At 35.4% G+C, this 13,892-nt stretch overlaps 1 protein-coding gene across 2 annotated transcripts in view; it reads left to right on the top strand.

The window, feature by feature from the left end:
- The first annotated feature begins 236 nt into the window (after positions 1–236).
- The window catches only part of LOC149244745 (transcription factor MYB3-like), a 44,272-nt gene continuing 30,616 nt past the window's right edge, over positions 237–13,892 (top strand). The window contains exons 1-3 of one of the 2 annotated variants that reach the window (XM_089368056.1): positions 248–437; positions 549–678; positions 893–1,667. In XM_089368056.1, coding sequence (XP_089224182.1) covers positions 302–437; positions 549–678; positions 893–1,577 — 951 coding nt within the window. In that variant the 5' untranslated portion in view covers positions 248–301 and the 3' untranslated portion in view covers positions 1,578–1,667. Of the gene's footprint in view, positions 438–548; positions 679–892; positions 1,668–13,892 lie in introns of those variants that run through there. The other variant, XM_089368057.1, reaches the window with a different exon arrangement.

The following is a 13,892-nucleotide window of genomic DNA, read 5'->3' as shown; positions in this document are numbered from 1 at the left end:
TACTCTAGTACCTAACCGACCCCATTTTCAGGTTAAAGGTGCGGTTGAATCCAGTCAAATTTTGAGTCTATTCTGAGTTACATTTAATGTAAATTTCATGTGTTGCTGAACTGCTATGATGATTTTGTTATATTTTAAATAGAATATGGTTAAATAACTTTTAATACTGAACTGGTTAGGGTTTTTTTAAAGGTTTTATCACAAATGGCACCGTGAAAGAAAAGGGTGGATGCTATTTATTGTGTCTTGTCCGACCAAAGGGAGATCAACCACCGGAGTTGGGGAAGAAGAATTATCCAAAATGGGTGGATGTCCTTGCAGCAGCTCAGTAGAAGGGCTCAAGCATGGGGCTTGGACTGCAGAGGAGGATATGATTCTGTCCCACTACATTGGAATTCATGGGGATGGTGCATGGACAAATCTTCCCCAAAAAGCAGGTGAGTCTCAGAGAATTTCTAATGGTAGAAAATCTCTAATGTAAATATAATATTGCAGAGGTAATGTGTATTAAGAGGCTGAATAAGGGGATAATAAATTTTGCTTTGCAGGTCTTAAGCGGTCTGCAAAAAGTTGTAGATTACGTTGGCTGAACTATCTTCGTCCAGATATTGACCACGGAAACATTTCCCCCGATGAGGAGGAGCTTATTATTCGAATGCATCGCCTTCTTGGTAATAGGTATGAGGATATATTTCTTAATTTGTAAAATTTATTGTTTTTTAAGTCTGATCTGATCTGGGTTTGTAGAAATTATGTGGATGGTAGATTTTGAGACTATTTTTATGTCTGAAACTTTGAAAATATCTAAGAATCGGATAATCAGAAGTGAAATCAATATTTAAAATTTGTTCATGAGATACTTGAATTGTATACTCTAAAAATATGCATGCAGGTGGTCACTGATAGCCAAGAGACTGCCTGGGCGAACAGACAACAAAATCAAGAACCACTGGAACACTCATCTCTGCAAGAAGGTGCAAATGAGTGTATCTAAACGCAATACGCAGGTTCTCAAAAGAGAGTCAACTTTTCCGTCTCCTGTACAAAATCATATGTTCAAACCCAAACCCGTGAAAATCGTAAGACCAAACGTGTGGAAGGGTCATGGCAGTAATCATAGTTCGGATGAAGGTTCCTTCAAATTGGGTAATCTTCAAGAAAGTACAAATTCCTCCAAGCCTGCGTGGTGCGATCTACTTGTGGAAAATTCGATTGCAGACGATGATTCAGGGCGCGTTGCCCTAGCGATGGCGGATGTTAATATTTTTGGAAAAGAAGTTACAAACTCTCCCTTATCGGACCAGAATTCCGAGAATTTAGCACCTACTTTAGCCCAGAGTTTAATGTTTGTGAAGGAGGTACCATCTCCAGACCATAATCTGCTTTCGGCTCCATCGTACTGTTCATTAAGTACAGATTTTGGATTAAAAGAGCTCTACATGGCACCGGTTACGTTAGCCACAGAAACGAATGAGTTTGAAGGAATGTGTTCTTTTCCAAGAAATATAGAGCCCAGGAACAGTTTTACATTCGCCGAAGATCTGGGCAATGAAGAGTTGTACAGTGGATTACTTTAATGGTTAGGTTGGACCCAGTGTTTATAATTGGTAGTAGAATTGTTAATTGCAAGTTATTTTATATTTTTAAATGCACTTAATTTTGGATATTGTTAAAAATGGATGATTTATCGTACAATCTAATTGAATTATCATAAGGGTGTGCAATGCCTTATTTGTTTTTATCTGGCTTCATTCCTATTATTGTTTCTCTGTTTAACATTTTATCGGAGTGAGGTTTAAGACTTTGTTTATCATGGTGGTATTGGAGTGAAGTTTAAAAATCTTCGCAAAATGGAGAGTAGATAACTAGATCCAAAGATTTGAAAGTTAGATATAATGTTTTGTTTTTGTCAAGTTTTTTCCTAAGCAAAACAATGGTTTTGCTCAATGGTAAATAATTAGATCCAAGTATTTGAATGTTAGTTCTAAAGTTTTGTTTTTGTCAAGTTTTTTTCTTAATCAAAACAACGGTTTTGCTCAATAGTAAGAAAACTCTTACACCCATGAGGAGTCGTTCTTCGTTTTGAAAAGATGGTGATTGTTTTCTTAGCCATCATATGGGTGAGTCATTTAAAGGAAATAAAAAGCAATACAAAAAAGTTTTCTCTCTTTGTTAAACTCATGTGTTACTAGATTAAAATTAAAATTGTTATTTCACAGACTAATATACTAAGAGTAGTAAAAAAATTTAAGAGTAGTAAAAAGTTTTAAATGAATAGGCTTTTTGTTTGTCTCACACGTATTTACTAGTAAACTTCTGAGGGTTACGATATGTCCTCTTCACGGTAGTGAAGGACTTCTGAGGGTTACGATATGTCCTCTTCACCGTAGTGAAGGTCACAACACTATATGTCCTCTTCACCGTAGTGAAGGTCACAACTGATATGTCCTTTTCACGGTAGTGAAGGACTTCTGAGGGTTACGATATGTCCTCTTCACCGTAGTGAAGGTCACAACACGATATGTCCTCTTCACCGTAGTGAAGGTCACAACAGGGGGGATTTGAACCTAGGTCTTTTGAGTTTCAACAATATGTCCTCTTCACCGTAGTGAAGGTCACAACAGGGGGGATTTGAACCTAGGTCTTTTGAGTTTGAACAATTTCACATTTCTCGGATTAACCAATTGAGCTTCACTACAGGGGGGATTTGAACCTAGGTCTTTTGAGTTTCAACAATTTCACATTTCTTAGATTAACCAATTGAACTTCTTGATGAAAATTATTTACAGGGGTCTATCATTTCAAGTTTTCTTATGGTATCGACCCTAGGACCTATGGATTATGAGCCCACATACTCAACTCATCCTCACTTAAACTGCAAATTGAAAAATCGTGTGGTCTATATGTAACATTAATTCATCAAACAGAGTCAACCAATTTATGCATCAAGCCATCAATGCATTAAATCACAATGCACAGACATAGAATTACATAAAGTAGAAGTCAAATTTCATTAATTACACTGACTAAACTATTACATAGCATCTATTGGCGCCTTGACTGACCAGATCTTCATTCTAATGGTGGTCTCTTTTCAATGCCCAAAGGCCAAAATTTATAGAGGAAATTACAACATTGTGGATCATTTCAAGATCCATGATCTTCTCCATAAAACTCTCAACATGATCCTCTCCACAAAGCTCTCAACATGATCTTTTTCACAAAGCTCCTAAGGTCCCTCATGGATCTGATTTTTCAAGTTTTTTAACAAATCCCTTGCCTTTTGAAGTGTTTTACTCATTTTCACCTTCTAGAAGTCATTCTTGCTAATTTTTTTGGAGGATGGGTCGATGCTCTTGCATCAAACTCCCAAGATACAAAAATGCATGACCTCCTAGTCATATGCATCTAGTTTTTTCGTAACAGCTTCAACTCATGAGATGAAACTCGCCTTTGCAGCACAAGTCTCAACCTTGCTACACGATACCTAACCAAACTTTATCATGAGTTTGGGATTTTGGAATCTTCTTCGTTCTCTTCTATTGAACCCTTCGAGAACTCCTTGCTCCATGATATTGAAAATATTCTCACCTTCCTTTGTTGTCACCTTCACAACAAAAACAAATCTCTAACTATACCTTCAATCACTTGTACCTTCTTTTATTGCTTCTCCTCCACACTACACACAGGAACCTTCTGCACTTTGATACCACTTGATGAAAACGATTTATGGGGGTTTATCATGTCAGGTTTTCTTATGGTCCCTATCTTAGCACCTGTGGATTATGAGCCCACAATCTCAACTCATCCTTGCTTCCTGTGCAAACTGAATAACCTCATGGTCTACATGTAACATTAATTCATCAAACAAAATCAACGGATTTATGCATCAAGCCATCAATGCATTAAATCATCATGCAAACACATAGAGTTACATAAAGTAGAATTCAAATTTCATTAATTAAATCCACTAAACTATTACATATCATATATTGGAACCTTGGCTGGCCAGATCTTCATTCTAATGGCCGCATCTTTTCAATGCCCAAAGGCTACAATTTACAAAGGAAATTACAATATTGTGGATCATTTCAAAATCCATGATCTTCTCCATAAAGCTCTCAACATGATCCTCTCCACAAGTCTCTCAACATGATCTTTTTCACAAAGCTCCCTAAGATCCTTGATGGATCTAATTTTTCAAGATTTTTAACAAATCCCTTTCCTTTTGAAGCATTTTTCTCATTTTCGCCTTCCACAAGTCGTTCTTGCTAATTTTTTTCAGAGGATGGGTCGATGCTCCTACATCACCCCCCCCCCCCCCCCCCCCCAAGACATTGGTGAAAAAAATATTAAGTGAAGTCAAAAAACATGTTTTTTTCCTTGTCTTATTACTTGAAATTTAGAACTGTAAATATAAATATTTTATATCAAAAAGAGGGAGTTATAATGGTTTTCTTTGATATTATTTTAATTAAAATGTAAAAATTAAAATGAAGTGAGGTTAAAATAGGTTTTTGTCTTATTTAAAAATAAAAGACTGTAAAAAATGGATTAAAGTTGCAAAAACATTAGAGAGATAAAAGAAATGTTATATTTACTTAGGAGATTATTTAATGGCTATAGAAGTAATGTGGGGAAGACATAAAGACTAGTTATTTTTGGCAAGAACTATGAGTTTTGGTCCATGCAAAGAACACCTTCTTGTATATGCATGAATGTTGTGAAGTAATGGAGAATGCCTTCATAGAGCCCAATCAAATACCTCTACAGACCATTTCTAATACCGAGCAAAATCGGCTTAGATAAATGAGAAAAAGGGAGAACAAGGCCAAAGTTTGGATCGAAAGTTTAGTATGACTAAAAAATTCCCAAGATAATGGGAATATTTAGCACAAATCAAGCCTTAATATTCTAGAGTTAGTATATCAGTGTAATGACAAAGTGAAGACTATGATGTTTTGGACTTTCAAGGGAGATTTTGAGACATTAAAGATAAAGGAGGCATAGAACATTGATTAATTTATGACCATAGTGTTGGGAGTTGTGAATTAGTCTAGGACTCATGAAGAGAAGATTGAAAATTAGAAAATTGTGGAGAAGTTGTGAGAAGCCTACCTAAGAATTTGTAGATGGTTCTCATTGCCACAAAGAAGTCCAACGATCTATCCAAAATGACATTAGAATAATTAATGGGATGCATTTTACCCCATGAATCAAGAATCAACATGGAAGAGGAGTCGTCAAAACATGTCTTGAAGAATTGACATCCATTAGTAGAGGTAGAGGTATAGGTAGAGGTAATCATCAATAAAAAGGAATAACTATACTAGAAAATTCAAGATAACCAAATCAATCTAGACACTCTCGGAATGAGAGGGGAAGTGGAACAAGATAGATGGAAAAGTCAAAGGTACATTGTTACTATTGCAAAAAATGTGGGCATTATGAAAGTGAATGTGAAAAGAAGAACTCAAATTTGAAAAAGGGTAGAGCTAATGTCTCCAAATTGAAGAAGGGACATATGAATCAATGTTAATCTCACGTCAAATAATTGAAGAATATCAAAAGAAGGATCATTGGTTGCTAGACAATGGCTATAACAATCACATTAAAAGTAACAAGAAGTTGTTTTCTAGCATTGATAGCTCTATTTAATTGAAATTAATTTGGAATATAATTATCATGTCAAGGCCATAGGTGTTTATCCAAACTAAGAAAAATGAGAAGAAATATATCCTTGTTGTCTATTACATACCAAATATTAAGTATTACATACCAAATATTAAGCACAATCTATTAATTATTGTATAGTTAAGTCCACATGGTTATGATGTCAAATCAAAGACTCCATATGCACAATAATGAGTGGAAAACTTGTTGCAAAGGTCAAAATGCCCAAGATTAAAATATCTCATTAAATCTGAGAAGTGTAATTATGTCATAGTCATATGTACAAAATGTCTCAAAATATATGAGACATGGTTGTGACATATTAGTTATGGTCACCTACCTTTTGGGAGTCCTATTCTCTTATAGAAACAAATAGTGGTTAAAGAATGACTAATATTGGGAGAGAAAATCAACACTTGCGAAATTTGTATTCTAGAAAAGCTCCAAATAGATAGTTTTTCAAAAGTGATGCATGAAACACTCAATTTTCCTTACAAAGTTCAAATTCTCAATCTAAATTACATGCATAGATTTCGTTATTTACTCAATTAAATATTATTCACTACATCTCAAATTATTTAAAATAACGCATAAAATAATACAAAGATTCATACACAAAGCTTTGGAAAATTTGCATTTACGTTAAAGAAAGGAAAATTGTAGATTATTTTCAAAGTAGACTCACTTTTGCCTTATTGACAAAATCTTGTCTATCTATAGTTTTATAAATTGTAAAAGTACCCCCAATAGTTTCTAAGATTTATAAACTTTTTCTTATCCTAACAACTCGCTAATTGCTACCAAGATTTTTTTCCCTACAACCTCATGATTTATTTCCTAATTTTTTCATGCCTTAAAAGGCATATTTTCTTCTTAAAAGTCATATCTACTAAATCTTATCTCTATCTATAGTTCTCTAAGAAATAAAGAAATTAAAATTATTTACAATAAGAAAATAAAATTCCTTTTCCATGTTAAGACCTTGTTTGGAGCTTTATCTCCAAAAAGCTTGATGACTTGGTAGCTTTATGCTCCTGCATCGAACTCCCAAGGTAGAAAAATTTCATGACCTCCTAGTCATGTGTAATTAATTTATGAATCCTCAAGAATCCCAAACCTTGTGTTGTAGTTGTCCTTTCATATTTGCATGTTGTTGTTCACTTGCTTTGTTGATGCAAGGTATTGCAATTAGATGAACATTTTTGTTTGTTTTCCTTTTTCTATTTCATTTTCTCTCGGATGTTCTCCTCTTCAGCATCTACATTCCATCAATCTCATCATCTATATCTATCCTTAGTTGAACTTCACTCTTTTTTTCCACATTTTGTTGCATATCCTCCTTTGTCATAAAAGTTATAAAAGTGAATACTAATGAAATTACCAAAGGATTTTCCAGAGGTATTGGCAAAGGAAAAAGATATATAAGGAGATTGAGATCAAGGAGCCCTGTTTGCAATGGAATGGTTTATTCAAGTGTGATATATCTAGAACATCCCAAAATAACCCATGAACAGTTTTACATTCGCTGAAGATCTGTGAAATGAAGAGTTGTACAGTAGCTCACTTTAATGGTTAGGATGGACCCGGTTGTTTATAATTGGTAGTAGAATTGTTAATAATTGAGGTAGGCAGACAATTAGCTGCAAGTTATTTTTAATCAGATTTTTTTTCAACTATTAGTTCAGATTTTTTTAATGAAAGTTTTAGATATTTTTAAAAGTGTTAATTTTGGATGATTTTAAAAATGGATGATTTATTGTAAAATCTAATTTAATGAATATAAGGGTGTGCAATGCCTTATTTTTTTATTATCTTGCTTCATTCCTATTATTGTTTCTTTGTTTAACATTTTATTAGAGTGAGGTTTAAGACTTTATTTATCATGGTGGTATTAGAGTGAAGTTTAAAAATCTTCAGAAAATGGAGAATAGATAACTAGATCCAAGGATTTGAAATTTAGATCTAATGATTTGTTTTTGTGAAGTTTTTTCTTGACTATAACCATTATTATTCAGTAATAAGAAAATTGTTAGTAAATAACTAGATCCAAGTATTTGAATGTTAGATCTAATGTTTTGTTTTTGTCAAGATTTTTCTTAAGCAAAACCATGGTTCTACTTCTGGAGATTGCTTCCGAAGTCCATGAAAATGAATCTTTCTTCAATAATGTTGTTAGAGGTGCTGCTATTCTCCCATAATTCTTAACAAACTTGCGATAATACCCTGTCAACCCAAGAAATCCTTGCAGATGCTTTATGGATGTGGGGATTTTCCATTCCTTAATGGATTTAATTTTGCTAGGGTCTACCTTAACTCCTTCATGAGATACAATATGACCCAAATATTCCACTTCCTGGACTCCAAAGAAACATTTGGATCTTTTTGCATATAATTGTTTCTTCTCCAATAGTTGTAGCACCCTGTCAACATGTTCAACATGATCCTTCCAAGACTTGATGTAGATTAGTATATCATCAAAAAATACTAACACAAATTTTGTAAGGAATGGTTTGAAAATTGAATTCATCAAACCTTGAAATGTTGAAGGTGCATTAGTAAGGCCAAAAGGCATGACCAAAAATTCATAATGACCCTCATGAGTTGTAAATGCCATTTTCGGAATGTCTTCAATCTTCATTCTGATTTGATGATATCTCGATCGAATATCCAACTTGGTGAAGTAAATTGATCCATGCAATTCATCCAGTAATTCATCAATAACAGGAATGGGGAACTTATCTTTAATAGTGAGCTTGTTGAGCTCCCTATAATCCGGACACATGCGCCATGATCCATCCTTCTTGTGCACCAATACTACTGGAGCTGAGAAAGAACTTTGACTCGGTTGAATTATACCAGCCTCTAGCATTTCTGCAACCATACATTAAATTTCACTTTTTTGGACATATGGATATCTGTACGGCCTGATGTTTGGAGGAACACTTCCTGGAATCAGATGAATAGCATGATCATGATCACGCATAGGTGGGAGACCTTTTCGAGTCTCAAATACCTTGGAATGATTGTCCGGGACTTTTTGGAGATCTAGAGAAATAGATGATTCCAATGTGGAAACATCTAGCGAACATAATTGTGCAATTACACCTCTTTGCTCCTTTTTTAGAAGCTTTGTCATGCCATTAGAGCTGATTATCTTTCCTGGTTTCCCTGAAATACCCCTTAATTCAACTTCCTTTCCTTCCGTAGAAAATTTGTTGAAAAGTTCTTGAAAATTAAAAGCTATTGTACCCAAGGATTGTAGCCATTGGACTCCTAGTACAACATCAGCACCTCCCACTGGAATGGAAAGCATTGGGCTAGTCAATACATATTCTCCCATGGATAGCTTGATATTATGGCACTTTCCAGAGCAATTTATTGTTCCTCCATTTGAAATCATCACTTGACACTCTGGTGCTGGATATAGGAAGCGATTCAATTCTTTTGCTACCCTACAATGAATAAAATTGTGGGTGCTTCGTGAATCAATCAACACTATTACCTTTTTCTTCTTGATTTGTCCTTCTATCTTGATGGTTTGAGGAGTAGTAATTCCCGCCAATGCATTACAAGATATGGTCGGATTTATTTGTTCTTCATCTAGGCTTTGTTCCTGGAGTATATCTTCTTCTTTTGACCTTTTTTGCTCCTTTTCTTCTTCCTCTTCACAATCTGTGTAGAATAATTTCTTCTCAGCACACTTATGACCTTTAGTGTATTTGCTATCACAACTGTAACAAAGCCCTTTTGCTCTTTTTTCTTCCAATTGTTGTGGTGTCAACCTTATAGGTTGTGGAAGACTAGGAGCAACAACACTTCCGTCTTTATAGTTGTGAGTGGTATGCTTCCTGGTTGCCATAATTTTGCTTTCCATTTTTCTTGCTAACCTGAATGCCTTCTCTAATGAATCGGGTTCCCAAAGGCGAACATCATGTCAGATATTTGATGAGCCCCAACAATGTACAATTATTTGGGCTCATTCAACTTCCTAATTTGACTTAATCCACCATTCTCATTTGTTTATTGCATGTTTTTGATTATTTTTATGTTAATAGAGTGAATTTGGTTAGTCATTATGCCAACAAGTCTAATTTTGTGTAGCCTTGTTGGTCAACTTGGAGACAAATTTGAAGGTCTTAATGAGCACTTGGCAGTCAAATTCGTGGGAAAACAAGCTAGAGGATTTGTAGGAAGGTGTCCCCCTCATTTATGGGCCCTTACCTCGAATTCTCCACCATCAGCTCGGAGTTCAAGGGCCACCGAATCAATCAGCTCAAGGGCAGCCAAGCAAGTCAAGTTGGACTGCTGTTAACTCCAAGTCTTGGGCAGCCAAGTCCCTAACTTTTAGGAGGACTGTTGGGTCCTCAAATTGTATAAATAAGAAGGCTTGGGGCCTCATTTTGGTTAGCTAGTTGGTAGTCATTTTTGTAGCTAGTTAGTCATTTTGTTTTAGCCATTAGTTAGCTAGCTTGTAGTTCGATTTTTAGGCCATGGATTAGCTTTGCTTTCAGCTCATTCTCAAGCTCTCCTTATGGACAGTTTTGATGTACTTTTCATTTCTTGATTAATAAAGATGGATCCAGCTTTGCACCAGCTCTAAATATTTGATGGGAGGTTGTAGCTCTTGGGGTTGGGCCCATCTCAAGCGCCCAGTACCTCCCTTGTGTATCTTTATGTGTTTGCTGCGTTCTTGAAATAAAAATCTGCTCTTTAGATCTTGCTTGTTATGGTAGTTGGTTTTGATGGGTAACATAGCTTTTTATGCTTAGAATCAATTGGTAGGAGTTTGTTATGCATTTAGATCTTTTGGAATGCTCTTTCTCACGTGAAGTACATGGTTCTCTTTCCAAACAAAGCTGTTGTTCATTTATTTCATTGACAATTAGATTAAGTTAGCTAGGACTTGGTTTGTTTGCAAGAATTCATTGATTCGTTTAAATGAGCATTTTGCAGGGCATCTCTATCATCTTCATCACCTCCTCAAGTTCTATTTAACCTCTGTCTCACTCATTTACCCTCCAACTCTCTCATTTCCCACATAGCTCCATCTCCTTCAACTTTCGTTGGTTCCATCCTTCCAATCATCAAACCATTGCATACACTCTTCCCTCATCTGATTTTCCAGCTTCTGAGCCATCACCAGCCTCATTCCTACCTTACACATCTCCCTCTACCATTTCATCACTCCTCCATCACGCCAAACACTCATGGTAGGTCATCCTGTAGCCATTTGTAGACATCTTGTAGAAAACAGAGTATCCTGTAGGATCCTCTGCAGGCTTCCTGTAGGAGGCCACTCACTCGGTTGCCGAGCTTCTGAATGTGAGGAACCTCTGTGGATGGATGCTAAGGATCCCTAGGAACCTCTCCTAGCCTCCCCAACCTGTCCCACGCTTTCCTTCCTTCTCCATCCCATCTGCACAACCAAACCCTAGTTAGCACAAAATCACAATCATTCCACACACTTAAAGGAAAAATACAAAAACATGTCTTTCATGATGCAAGTAGTTTAGATCCATGCATTTGCACTTATTAGAGGTAACAGCAGCCTTGGTTGAAGTTTCATTCACATTCTTTGCATTGTAGAGGTTAGACTAGTTAAATTAGGGTTTCCTAGGTTTACATGCTTTGATTTGCTTTCAGTTCAGTTTGTCAAGTAGAGTAGCTTTCCTTTGAGAATAGCTTTCGTCCATCAGTTAGCAAGCTTCTTCTGAGAGCCTATAGAAGTTGGCTTGAGCCCTAGCGGACTTGTGCCAGCTGACCAAGTGACAGCTGCGACAAGAGCTAGTACTTGTGCATATAACACCGTCGCTTCCAAGTTTGTACGAACTACCGGGTTGATAAAATTAAGAGACAGGAAGCCCCAGGAGTTGTAGCATTATTGCTACAATACTGGAGCTCACCAATATTATCCTTTAAAGACCCTATGAACACATCAATCCTATGCTCCTCTGGGATATCTTTTACCCTTATGTTCAATTTTTGGAACTCCTCAATGTGCTCCATTACTGAACCATTTTGTTTGAGACTTATCAATTGGCTAAAAAAAGTGTTGCTTTTTGTATCTTCATAATGTGCTATCAATTCTTCCGTAAAAATTGCCCAAGTGATAAATTGTTTATGAGAGCAAAGCCATTGATACCATACAAACTGATTTGGTTCCAAATATACAGTTTCCATACGTACCTTTTGTGCGTTTTGCACATTATTGAGATCGAAGAATTGCTCCATCTGTAATATCCATGTGGCGGGATCCTTGCCATCAAACTTCCTCATATCGATTTTTGGAATATGGTGATTCTTCAATCCAACATTAGCGTCTATGAAATCATGATTAACATTTCTTTTGTTCTCATCATGAGTTTCCTTTACTACCTTTTCACCATTAGTGACCCTTTCTTGTAGCAACTTCTTCAATTCTTCCATGTCTGTCTTCAAATCTATCTTCAAATCTGCATGTCTCTCTTCAAATCTGTTTTCGAATCATCCCTCTTAGCTTCCATGCCCTTTATCTTAGATTCCACGCCATTTATCTTAGATTCCACGCCACTTATATTAGCTTCTGTTAGCTTTTGTGAGCGTGACATTTGTTGCACTTGTTCTTGTAATTTTGATATATCATGTAACATTTCTTCCTCTTCTTCATGAGTCATGCTAGAGATTTCAGGTTCCTTACTAGGTGTTTTCATTTTCTTTCCTCGGGGCATCAGTTACCGATAATAATGCTTTACTATGCCCTTTGAATTTCGTTAAACCAAGCTTACACAAAAATAAAAATAAAAAAACTACACACCCTTTTTCACTTTATAGAAGCTTGATATTGAATCTGATGTATCTCTATAATTTCGGATCATCCAGTTCTGAAATTGCTACCTGTAGTAGCCTTCTGCATCCTCTTTCCGATTCCACAATTCTGAGCCAAATTGGATTCTCCAAGGAAGAGTTATGTGAAATCTCCCACAGTGACTTGCTTTTAGACTGGTTCAGTAGAACGAACGTGTAAGACATGCCACGAGTCACTGTTTCAACCTTTGAATCTGAAACACACACACAAGAAACTACAGTCCGTCCTCTTTCTGTACCTTCTTACGAAATTTCAATCCGATCCCCAGAGAGAAAGTTATGACGATTTTCCCCAGGTCACCTGTTTTGAATGTAATTCAGAAGTCTGCAAAAAGACCAAATTCCTTAGATCATATCTCCGCAAATAGCGTGCGAAAAGCTCTGAAATTCGGACCCAAGGTTCCGCACGATTTATTCTCAAATGGGTTTTTTTTGCGACTTCTGAAACGTCACAGAAAAAAAAGTTATAGCAAAAATTCCACGATGACCTGTTTGGAGCAGCGAAACCCTAGAATCCAAAGCTCTGATACCAAATGTTATGAAACCAGCTCAAGAAAAGATAGAAAAGATAGATCAATGCCTTAGAACTCAGCCTCTTCGAGGGGGCAACCTCCTTTACATTACATAAATGAACAATTCTTGGATGATACAAATGACAAAACCTCCTTTCTATATATAGGAGTCTAAGGAGTCACAATATAATCCAGCCGACCTAACAATAATAATATAAAGCCACAAAAATAACAATAGAGGGATTCCATGGGGCACAGAAATAACAATATGGGGGTAATAGGGGTACAACAATATAAATAAGGGGTATAACTACAATAGTAATGGGGTAATCACTAGTATTATAAGGACCCAACAGGTTTTATAGCTTTATAAGTTCTAACTTTAGAATATCACATTTTAAAATTACAACAATAAATTTATAATATTAAGTTTTAGGTTCATAACAACAGGTTTATTTGTTGAATTTTAGGTTTATAACAATATGTCATCACATGTTTTAGGTTTGAAGATAAACTTAATTGATATACTACTTTAAAATTTCAATTGTCTTTCCCTTTTTAATCCAACGTTTTTTATTAGATAAAATTGATGTAATCCAACGTTTTTTATGAGATAAAATTGATGTAATGTTTTAAATTTGTAAGATAATAATTGTTTATATATTTTAAAAGTGAATAATAAATTGTGAAATTGAATTCTTTATTAAATAATTATTACTATATAATTATCAAATAAAATTGATGTAATGTTTTAAATTTGTAAGATAATAATTGTTTATATATTTTACAAGTGAATAATAAATTGTCAAATTGAATTTTTTTTATTGATGATGATGATGGTGGTCGTGGTTAATGTCCACTAAG

This window comes from Pinus tabuliformis, chromosome 8, assembly GCF_031772625.1.
Source record: "Pinus tabuliformis cultivar Carrire ecotype Pingquan chromosome 8, CPIR1, whole genome shotgun sequence".
Taxonomy (NCBI): Eukaryota; Viridiplantae; Streptophyta; class Pinopsida; order Pinales; family Pinaceae; genus Pinus; species Pinus tabuliformis.
Note: the sequence above shows the minus strand (reverse complement) of the source record. Positions and strands in the feature narration are given on the sequence as shown.